The 12,040-nt window shown below is 31.4% G+C and overlaps 4 protein-coding genes across 4 annotated transcripts; 3 read left to right on the forward strand and 1 right to left on the reverse strand.

Moving 5' to 3' along the window:
* Positions 1–322: 322 nt before the first annotated feature.
* On the forward strand, positions 323–1,486 carry LOC116769492 (ribonuclease P protein subunit p40-like). The gene has a single exon (XM_032660598.2). The coding sequence runs from the start codon at positions 461–463 to the stop codon at positions 1,481–1,483; it is 1,023 nt and encodes a 340-aa protein (XP_032516489.2). The 5' UTR covers positions 323–460; the 3' UTR covers positions 1,484–1,486.
* A 62-nt stretch (positions 1,487–1,548) lies between these two features.
* Positions 1,549–4,558, reverse strand: LOC116769493 (superoxide dismutase [Cu-Zn]). Its single transcript, XM_032660599.2, has 4 exons — positions 4,351–4,558; positions 3,319–3,369; positions 2,215–2,385; positions 1,549–2,018 (listed from the first exon to the last, which is right to left on the reverse strand). Exons 1-4 carry the CDS (start codon positions 4,414–4,416, stop codon positions 1,842–1,844), a joined length of 465 nt encoding a protein of 154 aa, XP_032516490.1. The 5' UTR covers positions 4,417–4,558; the 3' UTR covers positions 1,549–1,841.
* Positions 4,559–5,302: 744 nt separating this feature from the next.
* On the forward strand, positions 5,303–6,659 carry LOC116769732 (uncharacterized). The gene is made up of 3 exons (XM_032660919.2): positions 5,303–5,464; positions 5,535–5,582; positions 5,656–6,659. The coding sequence occupies exons 1-3, from the start codon at positions 5,426–5,428 to the stop codon at positions 6,283–6,285; spliced, it is 717 nt and encodes a 238-aa protein (XP_032516810.1). The 5' UTR covers positions 5,303–5,425; the 3' UTR covers positions 6,286–6,659.
* Positions 6,660–8,976: 2,317 nt separating this feature from the next.
* On the forward strand, positions 8,977–11,952 carry LOC116769528 (uncharacterized). The gene is made up of 2 exons (XM_032660652.2): positions 8,977–9,095; positions 11,100–11,952. The coding sequence occupies exons 1-2, from the start codon at positions 9,029–9,031 to the stop codon at positions 11,762–11,764; spliced, it is 732 nt and encodes a 243-aa protein (XP_032516543.2). The 5' UTR covers positions 8,977–9,028; the 3' UTR covers positions 11,765–11,952.
* The last annotated feature ends 88 nt before the right edge of the window (positions 11,953–12,040 follow it).

The raw sequence follows: 12,040 nt of genomic DNA on the forward strand, positions 1-12,040 counted from the left end.
ACAAGTCCCTCCATTAACATGTCTACACTGACATATTTAATTAAATTAAATAAGAACGTAAATAAATTACTTCTATATCAACCTTTGTCAACCTCAGAGACAAATGAGGCACCAAAATCTCACTTCAGCAGTGACAACAACAGCTAGCACCAGTAAAACTTGTGAATGTTATTTTTATTAGTTATATTCTATTTTTTCTATGTTATGGCTTCTTTCCCAGTAGAATTTTTTTTAATGCTCTGGCTTCAATCGCACTGACAGTGAAAGTTGTAAATGTTTAATGGAACGCAACTAATATGTCAAAATAAACTGACAGCATTTATTTCAATTCAAAAGTCAAAACTCAGTTTGCGGTATTTTACACGTGTGTTAATATATGTAAGTTTCTAAAAATTATATCACTGTATTTACCAACTGCCCAACAAAACCCTATCTACTCTAATGGTTGATTAAATCCAAGATGTTGTGCCCCGAAGTGTGGGACTTTCCCGCTCCAAAAGTGAAAACATGTATTAAAAAAAATCAAGACTTTCCAAATGTTATTAAAGCTGTTGAACTAAATAACTTTTACAAAAGTATTATCATAACGTGCCCAGATGAAATAAATATTCCACAGGATATTGAAGAATCGTTACTTGATGATAGTAATTATTATAAAATTTATAACTGTCCACTTGGTGAATTTTTGGAGCCAACGTTTATAAAAAGTTTCGTAAAGAAAGGAAAAATATATTGCTTATCAAATGATACGAACTGTATGACAGATACTTGTATTGCTTTAACTCCTGATGGATTATTAACTCTTCACCTTTTACGATTTCTTTACCAGAGGCTTGGGTTAGAAGGTAAGAAGTGTCTTCACGACTTCTATCAGGTGCAGATAAACTTAAAAGACCTTAAAAACCTCGATAGAATAAAGAGAGCGTGTGACATATTAAAATCTTTTAATTTTAATATATATTGGCAACCAGATAATGAAGAGGTATGCCCATCATCTATAGCCAAATATTTCTGTGATAGAAATTTAAAAGTCACATGTGAAAGCCTGACTGTGGAGAGAATCAAGCCAGATATTAGATCAATACCAAGTTTAATAAACAGCGAGATCGGTGAAATAGTAGAATGGATCGGCATGTTAATTCATGGAGCAGATATAACACCTTCAGAAAGTTATGTGAGCTCGTATTGTGAACCGGAATGTGATGATCCTATAGATACAACGAGGATCTCGATCTTAATCATAAAGGGATTCCTGACTCCTAATATGCTAATAAAAACATCCCAATTATTATCCGATCATGCCAGATCTCGCGAGATAAATAATTACTGGATGTCTATAAGTTTGCAAACAATCGAAGACAGCCTCTGGCAGTGGACTCCGAGTGTGCCAAAAGTATTTCAGCCTCACAACTCGTCTACCAATATATTTTTTCACAATGAAATATCAACTATTTACTCCATCGCTGAATTAAAATTTACATAGCAATATCTCATTTTTATTTCACAAACCTATTATATAAAATAATATCTAAAAATAATACAAATAAGTAAAACCTAAATTATTATTTTATTGAAAAAAATCTGCAGTAAAAACAAAACACCTACACCGAAACACAAACCAATAAACAGCTATCACGGAGACGTGCACAGGTTGTAGAACTTAAAGTAAAGCGACACATTCGTGTCCGATAAACGTTTTGCTAAACTGCTATAACATATGCCATTTACATAACTCTGATAATTTACAACCGCCAATTATACATCTGACAACATAATATGGAAATTAGGGATCAAACATTTGCTTTACGGGCTAATGTCTCTACTATCCCCGTGAAATTAATTTAGATCTTAGCGAGGCCAATAACCCCACAAGCGACCCGAGCTCCGGCATTTCCAGTCGTCTTGCTCAGTTCATGACCGCCGATGCCGAGGTCGTCAGGATCAGCGTGCACAACCAGAGTACGGCCAATGATGCTATTCGGGCCGCACAGAGAGATCTGGGAATCTTGGATGCATACCTTAAAACATACATATTTTCAAGTAATTTGTTCATATTAACCAAAATAATGTGACCTTAAAGTTATCAGCATACTCATAAGTAATTGTATGAACCTTTTAACCTTAATTGCTTCAATGTATACCTACTGCTGTATTAAGTCCTACTACTAAATCATTCACTTATATATGTCTCTATAAATAACTTCTTGGTTATACCTTAGTGACACCTCCGTCACTGCCGGCTTCAATATTTCCAAGGTCTCCGACATGTCGGATAGCAGCATCAGGGGCACCGTGGTCTTGCTTCTGTGGATTGAAGTGAGGTCCGGCCGATGTGCAGCCGTTTGTGTTGTCCCCAAACTCATGGATGTGGAAACCGTGCTTGCCCTTTGGTTAGAAAAATTTTTGACAATTCATTTTACGCGTTAATATAAATATATACATATATATAATTTCTTAAATAAAAAGAAAATTCTAAATTTATTGTGTCTGAAGTGATTTTTTGACTACTTAGTATCATATCATTTTTTTAATGGTTACAATCATATCTTTTTCTTACATATTAATAATATAAAGTAAGGTATTGGCGAAATAATTACTTCATACATAAATAGTTCACAATCGTATCTAAGATTTTTGCGTATACACATTTAAATAAAACAATATTTTATTCTGTTGCAATAAACGTCGGTATTTTTTTTTATTTTATATATGCAGAGGAGACGAAACCTCTCAGCATTCAATGGATTCACCGCGCGGGTGCCGGGTCCATCGTGATTGCAGGGAGAGGAGTTACAACATTGCCTGGGACTTGCGACCCAGGTGTAGGTTTAAAGATCCCCTATCTAACGTTTTAAACGCTCAACTCCGCCGCCGAAGCTCCTCTCTCTGCCTAACCAAATTTTAAAGAATACGATAAACATAGTGATTTATATAAACTACAAAACAGAAGTAACTAGTTAATTATTTCATGAAGTACTCGTAAGAGCTCATAGAGATAAAACCTTATCAGTAAATATCCTTATAAAAACACTTGCCGATAATGTTCCATGCGGAATACTTATACACATTTTACATAATACAAATTTTGTACATTAAGTTCCAACTGTTAATCAAATTAATATTTATGTATAGGGACGATCTAATAACGTTATGTAAATCATTTGATTGCTAGTCGAGGTCACAAAGAACTTGTATGTACAAATTATAATCAGATACATAGACAGCATGTTTTATACTTTATATTTAATAATGTAGGTTAAATATTTCAAAATTATTTTGGGAATATCAGTATTTTGATGTTTTAAATAAAATAATTACCTTTGAAAGCCCTTTCACTTCACCCGTCACGACAACTGGGGCTTTGTCGTCCTGTAATCAATAAATTCATTCATTTATTCATTCAATAATTAATTCATAGCTATAATTTTCTACATTCCGTTTCCGTACACTCCTTCTCATATATTATGTCTAAAAATCTGATATTTTTTCCAAGGCCATGTAATGTGCTTAAATAATTTGCATTTTACATATGTAGTTCTAAATGTCATTTTCATAGATTTTCTACCTATCTTTGATAATGAGACTATTTGAATAGTTAAGGTATTATAAAGGTGACATTTTGTCATTCAAGTCACAGTTTAAAAAAGATAATTATGTAATACATAAAATAGTTTTTAATATCATAGTCTACAGGTGAGAGAAACAATGTTAAAATACTATATTTAATTAATACTAGGACATTTTTTATATAATTAAAAATGGCACACAAGTTTGTTCATAGTACTCAGAAACTGATGGATTTTATGTAATTGTGGAAAAAAAATATCCATTGATCATTTAAAGGGCTATGCTGCATGATAAGTATTGGAATATAAGAAGAAAGGGGTAGCTCATGGAATCAGGATAAAAAATAGGGCCATAAAGGTGATAGGTGTAAAGATTCTTATGAGTTCTAGAACTCATTGAATTACAGATAAGCAAATCTTCATTAACGATGCTTTTTCATATATTTCAAACTACATACGAACATCATTTAATTATAACTTAGCTCTTAGTTTTTTTTTAATACAAAAGTTTTTAAAGTCAAAGGCAAAAGCATATAAAATATTCCTTCTGCGTAAAAAAAATATATTTTAATACTCTACAATAGTGTGAAGGATCACACCAGCAAACATATAAGCGATCTATTCATGCAGCTTCTGGAAAAAGCTTATGTTATCTACTTTCGATACTTTACTTTAAAATATAATTATGAGGCAACTATAACAACTTACTAACATTTATAACCTCTAGTCATTCTTACGTCAGTGCGGGTTAAGGTCGTAGGTAAAAAATACTTAAAAAATATACCTTCTGATCGAAGAAAACAGTGCCGCTAACATCTCCATTGAGAACGCAAACCGCTTTGGCCGGCATTATGAAAATTTTATAATGTAAAATATACAGATCGATACTGAAACGACGTTTTCAAGACTCACTACGCAAAATGCAACTAATATCGCTTATAGCGTTTATGGTATGAAGTTAATGCACACTGCACTATATTGGATTCGTATTTAACTTCTGTACACTGGCTTCGCAGTTGTTGTTTCTTTGTCAACTGTCAAATATCAATTGACACTCAACAGTCTTCTGTATAAACTGTAGAATTAATAAACTACTGAACACTGGCAGAATATTAAATATTGAAAAAATAAGCTTAAGTTTCAAGAATTGTTTTTATATTTCAATTAAATTAAAATTATATACCTTTTTATTATCACTTAAATAAAGATTTGTTGAGTTAGTTGTAGCAGAAAATATATTTTGAACAAGGATAGAGAAATAAGTTGTTACAGAAATAAGTAACATCTATTACTTTTTAAATATAGCAAGTTTATGCTGCATAGCCAAATATTCGGTAAATAATTATTTTATGTAAGAAAATTACAATGCAGACTCTGAACGTAAGATACTAAGAAGAAGTTAATAAATTAATAGATATGAATTAAGGCATAAGAGTGTTGAAAATCCTAAGCTCCCTTCTAAAGCTGAACTTTAGAATAAGTGAATAGATATTTTTGAGCATTTCAATAAATATTATCTATTTTAAATTTAAAATTGAAATATATAATGTAAATTTCTCATTTCAGAGGTATATTATTCATATTTAAAAAACAAACGCTAGATTTAAATCAAATTAATTATGTTTGTGTGAAAATCACTAAGATGAAAATTAATTACTCTTTTCATAATCTCTACATTCTACAGTAAAAGTGTCGTCTTCTTAAAAAAAAACAACAAAATGTCAAATTTATATTTTATGCCCAGTACGATCACAACAATGTGGTTTGTAATGTTGACTGTTGACATTTGATTTTGTTTTTAACTGTTTAGCGATATTTGGGACCATAAGTGATTTAAGTATTTAATTTTATAACTAAAAATGGAAAATATAACTTTAGATGTTAGATCATGTTCTGCGGTAAGCGATTGTCTGACATAAGATGAAATCTTAATTTTCTGAATATTATTGATTATTTTTATATTTCCAGCTTATTCCTACTGACGCAGTATCAACTATCCATGATGAAGGGTCCAGAGTAAGAAGACTGAATTATTATTAGTTATGTTTTGGTTGGCTATGAAACAACTTCAATGTTCCGCCTTTTCCAGGTCTGCCCGCTGTGTTCATCTGAAATAAGATTGTTCTACATAAACTTCAATGAGAAGTTATTAATGTGTGAAAACACAGAATGCGATTTTCCGTTTGGTTACGAGGAAATTCAGCTGGTGAGGGTAGAAAATTATGAGGATATAAGCGACACTCGTTCAGGAAGAACAAAACCGAGCATGATGTCTCCCTCTAGAAGCTCCATAGTGTCCACAGCCGCCTGGTCGGAGATAGAAAAGCTGAATAAAGTCACAGATGACTTAGACGACAGTCAAATGGAAATGACGCAATATGAGAAATTTTCTCAAACAAAAAAAAGTAGTAGTACCAAACTATCGAAGGACTCCAAAATGAAAATCCAGAAGCACGCCGAGGAGCTGAAAGACCTCGATATGGATTTAATGAAAATAAAAACGGATCCTAAGATGATAAACAATGAAAAGTGGATCAAGAACCTTATGTCGCTCCAGGGTATATCCGGCAAGTCATTGCTACAACCGCAGGAGTTGATTAAATTGAAGAAACGCACCGAACGTAAAAAGAGTGAACTGAAAATTGACATTGAAAAGGGGGATACAGGGATGTCTTCGATAACCATACACCTGGGGAAAAAAGACACTACGACTGCATAATAAAGTTAACGAGTTGTGGAACACATACTAGGAGTATTACACACAAATAATGATTATTGCTAACTTATTACTTAGAAGTTATTTATATTCTGTTCAAGTTATTTTATTGTGAAGAATAGTTATGTTAAATGCAATTTTTGTTTAGTTTCAGTTATTTATTACAAAGTTATCTCGTTTAATGGCTATTATCTGGATATTGTTTTTTCTTAATATTATTTCAGCTTAGAACTGTGATGTTATATAAGTAAGTTATTGAGATACAATGTTCTAGTCTAACATTCTAATAAAGCGTTCATACATTTGTATATTTGTCACTTGTATATTATGTTATTTTGAAAATTTTCCCAAAGAAAATATATTTTTATTTAAGGTTATGAACTTGCTTTGGATCTAACCTCAACTGTTAAAGTGGTGAAAGACTTGAGCTTTTTTTTTATTAAATGTGCTGAAATTAGAGGAAATATTTAATTGAATCTTCTTTAGTACTGAAAACTGATTATAAAACGCATTGACATGTAATAATATCATTTCAAAAATTAAGAAGGCACTGCCTGTTTTATGTATGGAGACAAGATTGGTCTGTTTGTTTATATATTTCAGGACAAACATTGAAAATAATTTTCACGAAATTAAAAAAAAAGTAATAATACTGCGTGGAGTCCCTCTTCGCGAAAGAAGTGAAACTTCGTAATTGTGGAATGACAACAGGAAGGGATAGAAATTGATTTTTAAGGAAATTTTAGTATTTCTTTAAGACAAACTTTATTAAAATTACTTACAAGTAACAATTGTTTGCTCGCATGAGTTCGAGCGCCATGCTGCCCCTCTCGCTTTGTCTCTTTTTATTCCCCCCCCCCAGCGTTAATGTTTAACGCAACCTTGTTGAATGTCGCATAAAAAGTTTCACTACAAAAATTGCGGTTATGGCGACGTTTAAATTCAAAAACCCAAGTGAGAACACTTAGCATGTAGATTGGATAAGAATAAATTACAGCGACTTTCTAAAAGTTAACAATAACGATTTGCGAGATGATGCAGAGTGAATGAATTGTTATTTATGAAAAAAAAAATCTAATCAGAAATATAACTAACTCAAAGTAAAATATTATTACTATTTAACATTAAAGACACGTGGTGTTTCTTTAATTGCAATTCCTCTTGTTTTAAATACATGCAAATAGTAGATTGTAGTAATATATAATCCATAATCGAAAAGAAATAGCACGTGCTGTAGCAGATTGTTTCAATTTACAAATAAAGCAAAAGAAAACTTGTTTCTTAATAAGTGAATCGCATGCAGCAAACAGTAGAGTTAAATACGTCTAGATTCATTTGGTCTGTAGCCCATTTTCTGAACAAGCAGTGAAAGCAAATATTTTTATAACATAATACTGAATCACCATAATCGGTTCCCTGTAGCCAATATATACATGTATTACAAATTCCTAATTTTAATATAAATACGAAAGCATCTTTATATAACCTGTAATAGCTTGTTTATAACCTAAGAGCTATTTTTAATAGTACTTATAATAGCCATTAGCTTAAACTATGTTTAACTTTCTCATAGGAAACAGCGTTAATCGATGCCCGGCTTGCAACGTAATCGATGAAAAAATCACTAAGGAATATTTTGAAAAGTTTAAATAGCATAGATAGATAAACAAATGAAATAAAATAAACGACAGTTAATTGAGAGAATCGAAAGTACTAATACACATTTGGGTAAATTAAATTGAACTTTTTCAATGACTGTAGAAAATAGATTATCAGATGTACACTGCAGATGGTCACCTTCATCTTGCTTTATAATACCTAAATTAAACAAGTTACAAGAAAGAAGTCCGTAAAACGTGGTATAAAGAAAGGTGTCACAATATGTTGACGTTGAACTACGAATCGAAAGTGAAATTATATATGACTTATCCGTGTTGGTTACGTTTTTTTCCTTTTATATGCATTTTCTTGTTAAAATTATTAGAATCTTTTATTTTAATTAAAGATACAGCTCTAATAATTATTGTATGAGTTTAAAGGAATATCTAAGAACCTATTTGTGAAGTCGTTTTTCAACTATAACTAACTAATAGGAAAGCAATGAGTTTCCCGGTTCAATAAAGCTAGTCTAGATATGAGAGGAGGTCGGAAGTTGGAGGACGCTATAAGATTTTTGAACCTGACTTTCGCTCGTGGCTTTGTAAAAGTGCGGCTCACATACGACGAATGTTTCTTTTTATTGTATTTAACAAGTAAATTTATTCTTTCTTGTGATACAGGAGAATGTTTTAGTTGAATTTCAATTGATAGATATTTATTAGCTTTTTATACAGAGAGTGTTTGAGGTACTTTTCGAGTATTTTTTTCTTATTGTAAATACGTATGGTGATATAATTTTGGTAATAAATAAAACATATGAATATATTTTCGGTAATAAAACGCACTTTTCGAATGTAATAGAGCAAGAGCATGTTGTTTTTGTGAAGATATATTCATAGTAGCAAGCCAGTTAGTCTCGGTTCTGTCGGCTTGTTCCTTATCCCCGAGTCGTTGGAGACAGATTATATAAAAGCAAGTGGCGTACTATCACAACAGTTTTGCTTCCCTGATTCTCTGGTTGATATAACGTGGTCTTGTATTTTTTTCGTATTAAGGTACTATATATAATGTCTTATTATAATTCTCCTTTAAATTTTTGATTTATTTAAAAAGTTTTTATGTATTCGCCTAACTGTCACTGTTTCAGATGAAGTTACGTTTTTTATGTTGCCTATACTTGTTCACAACTGTGTATGGAGCAGACAAAACTTCCGGTAAGTTGTTGAATTCCTTTTTTTAATTAATTAATTTACTCAAAAAAAAAAAAATCAATCAATGAACTATTTTACAAAATCGTCATTAATAAAGGAATTTTATTACACCCAATATTTTCCCAGTAATCACGAGACAGTAAATATTTCTTGTTTTCAATTGATATGCTTTACAAATAAAATTCAAAGTAAAGGTAAAGTGATAAACAAAAGAAAAAAATATATTTAACAAATTTTGGCTACTTGAAATTAATATTTTATTGTTGTATGGGGCTTTGTCCACATATTAAACCCCCTTTGAGCCACGCACTCATTCTTGGGGGCTTTCTGTCGATTTCTCAAGAATCCATTCATCAGATCCTATCTTGGTAACTATAGAACTAATTATGTCTATTTGATTTTATAAAAAAATAAAAATCGGTTTTAATTGAAGGCCAAACATAAAGTCGAATACAGAATTTCCTCCATTACGAAGTTGGTTAAAAAGTAGCCTAAAAAGTGACTTATGACTTTACCTTGCTGAGTGCAATTCATTTTTAAATCGGTCCAGATCTTTCGGAAATTAACGAAAACAAACCGACCAAGAATTTTACAACTTGCCTATTTTATGTAACGTTTGTTTAAAAGCTGTTTATTTGTTATTGATCAGTAAATTTTATTTATTTGTACTGATAATGAGGAGAGTGGGATCATTATCTAAATATAATTGATATCAACCCGCACTACATACACACATATGTATATATATAAACTGTACTATTTTTTTAATATTAAATTAAATAAAACAAATTCTTGTAATTCAAACTCATAAGTTTATTTATTTGGAAAACTATTTAAAAGCAATCGCATATAAAGCGTCTAGATCGTCTATAATTTAGCAAAATGGTGTCGTGTTTAGATGAAGGCTATAAATTAATCGAATGGAAATTTCATTACTCTTGTTTTTTTTTATTTCTCGCTTATTTCGTACATCCCAATTGTGACTACCTTAATCCTTAAGAATGTTTCATATGACGGCAGAGTTTTATATACATATCAAGCATAAGAGGTGCTCATCTCAAAACTAAATACATTACATATGGGTCTGTTTTTACAGTGAATGTAAAATATCTCGAGTATGTTTTGTTGACTTTCAAATATTACATATTGTACCTAATCTGAAAGTCATAATCGATCTTCAAAAATAGTTGCGCGTTCATCGTATTACGAAATTTTTTTAACTTTCCATCCTTAGCTTTTGTTTATTTCAAATTCAGTCAAGTCACTGTAAAAGTATTTCGTTTGTCTTCAACCTTTTGGACGTACGAAGCAACAACCGCTAACAAACACCCTGATGAGATTCAACCTGCGATTTCCTGTCTTCGAGTTAGAGACTTTAATCAAGGAAGACACAGATAAAAAAAAAATCTTATAATATAACTAATCAAGATGCACATTTATTATGTGCTACACATAATAAAGCGAATAGGTATTTAAACACGAGACATTCCAACTGCGTTTATGCGGTCAATAATTTATTTAACCGTTAATATTTCTTTGAAATTTGTGATTTTTTTTTCTTCTTTTCTAATGGTTACATCCTCTCCAGTTATGAGTCCATCATTTATTTAGTATTTGTTAAGTTAATCGAGTAAAAAGGTATGTACTAAAGAGTATTAATAACAGTCAATGTAAACAATTTACAAGCCTTTTATAGGTAATTATTCTTTGTGTAACGTCACAGCTTTAAGAAATCAGTAGAAAACGAAAGTTAAACGGCATTTTTATTATATTTGAGTTATGTTAATGAGTGAGTAATAACGATATTACCAACTTGGTTATATTATAACAAACTTACTTATGAAGCATATTGCATAAATCGTACCGTTAAAAAAATTAAGTTACAAACATAAGTTTTTTAAGGCATTTAAAGCACATTACTAAATTGAATTCAATGGTATCTATCATATATACGGTGTGAAGTTTGTCTAGATTACTTTACGCATTAAATATGTTTTTTTTTTATAGGTATATCTCAGTTTTGGACGGAGGACTTCAAAGTATTCGACCAAATCTATGGCAGGACATCAGACAGAGATCTTTATGGTGAAAAACTTCCACCAACTGTTACCTACAACGTTGACATCACCAAACCAATACAGCTGACAGACAAAAAAGAAATATACACCAAGGAAAAACTTAATCCATTAGTTTATGGTGACTTCAATAACCCAAACATTGTAAATTACGTCTACACGAAGAAAAAACCGGCTTTACAATTCATCAGTCTGTCAAATTTGAAGTCGATCAGCGAGTCGAACGATCCCGAAACATATAATTATCTGAAACATTTGGAGGAAATGAGTAAAAAAAACGGAGTTCCACATAAAAATACGATCCACAATGACTCAGACGCGGAGGCTGATGAGGCTTACAGAAGCATTCAAGAAATTTTGGACGCCCATGAAGCGAATAAACAGGAATCTAATGATTCCGACGAAGAGAGATCCACAGCTAAGGCACAAAAGGACGATTTAAAATATTTAAGAGGCAGGAATAGGAATAAGGTGAGGCAGATAAATGGCAACAGTTTGAAGTCACGACAAGCCACCAGGTTCAGGAAGTCACCGTCCACTGTCCACGTGGCCTCCAGACCATATTTGAGGAAAATACGCTACCATTACACCAGCTAAGACGTCCTACATCCGCCCTTGTTTTATTTACATAAGTATTTATTAATGACCATATTTATTCATGGTAAATAACCATAGATATCTCCTATTATAACAAATTATATTAAGTGTACACTAATGTAATGTACAATTATTTTATGACTAGCTTTGTAGGAGTTGTTTTTGTTATTTAATTTATTTGATTTGTTAATAAATGATTTTTTTTTGTATTTTGCGTTTATTCCTAATAACCTTTTCTTATATACTGACTTTATTTTGACCATGTGATCTGGACTA

This window comes from Danaus plexippus, chromosome 14, assembly GCF_018135715.1.
Source record: "Danaus plexippus chromosome 14, MEX_DaPlex, whole genome shotgun sequence".
NCBI lineage: Eukaryota > Metazoa > Arthropoda > Insecta > Lepidoptera > Nymphalidae > Danaus > Danaus plexippus.

Coding starts and splice junctions, on each gene's coding strand:
- LOC116769492 (XM_032660598.2), top strand. CDS start 461: ATGTTGTGCCCCGAAGTGTGGGACTTTCCCGCTCCAAAAGTGAAAACA.
- LOC116769493 (XM_032660599.2), bottom strand. CDS start 4,416: ATGCCGGCCAAAGCGGTTTGCGTTCTCAATGGAGATGTTAGCGGCACT. Junction 2,386..3,318: donor AAGTGAAAGGGCTTTCAAAG/GTAATTATTTTA, acceptor TTCTAACCAAAG/GGCAAGCACGGTTTCCACAT. Junction 2,019..2,214: donor GTGACGGAGGTGTCACTAAG/GTATAACCAAGA, acceptor GTATGTTTTAAG/GTATGCATCCAAGATTCCCA.
- LOC116769732 (XM_032660919.2), top strand. CDS start 5,426: ATGGAAAATATAACTTTAGATGTTAGATCATGTTCTGCG. Junction 5,465..5,534: donor ATGTTAGATCATGTTCTGCG/GTAAGCGATTGT, acceptor TTATATTTCCAG/CTTATTCCTACTGACGCAGT. Junction 5,583..5,655: donor TCCATGATGAAGGGTCCAGA/GTAAGAAGACTG, acceptor CGCCTTTTCCAG/GTCTGCCCGCTGTGTTCATC.
- LOC116769528 (XM_032660652.2), top strand. CDS start 9,029: ATGAAGTTACGTTTTTTATGTTGCCTATACTTGTTCACAACTGTGTAT. Junction 9,096..11,099: donor TGGAGCAGACAAAACTTCCG/GTAAGTTGTTGA, acceptor TTTTTTTTATAG/GTATATCTCAGTTTTGGACG.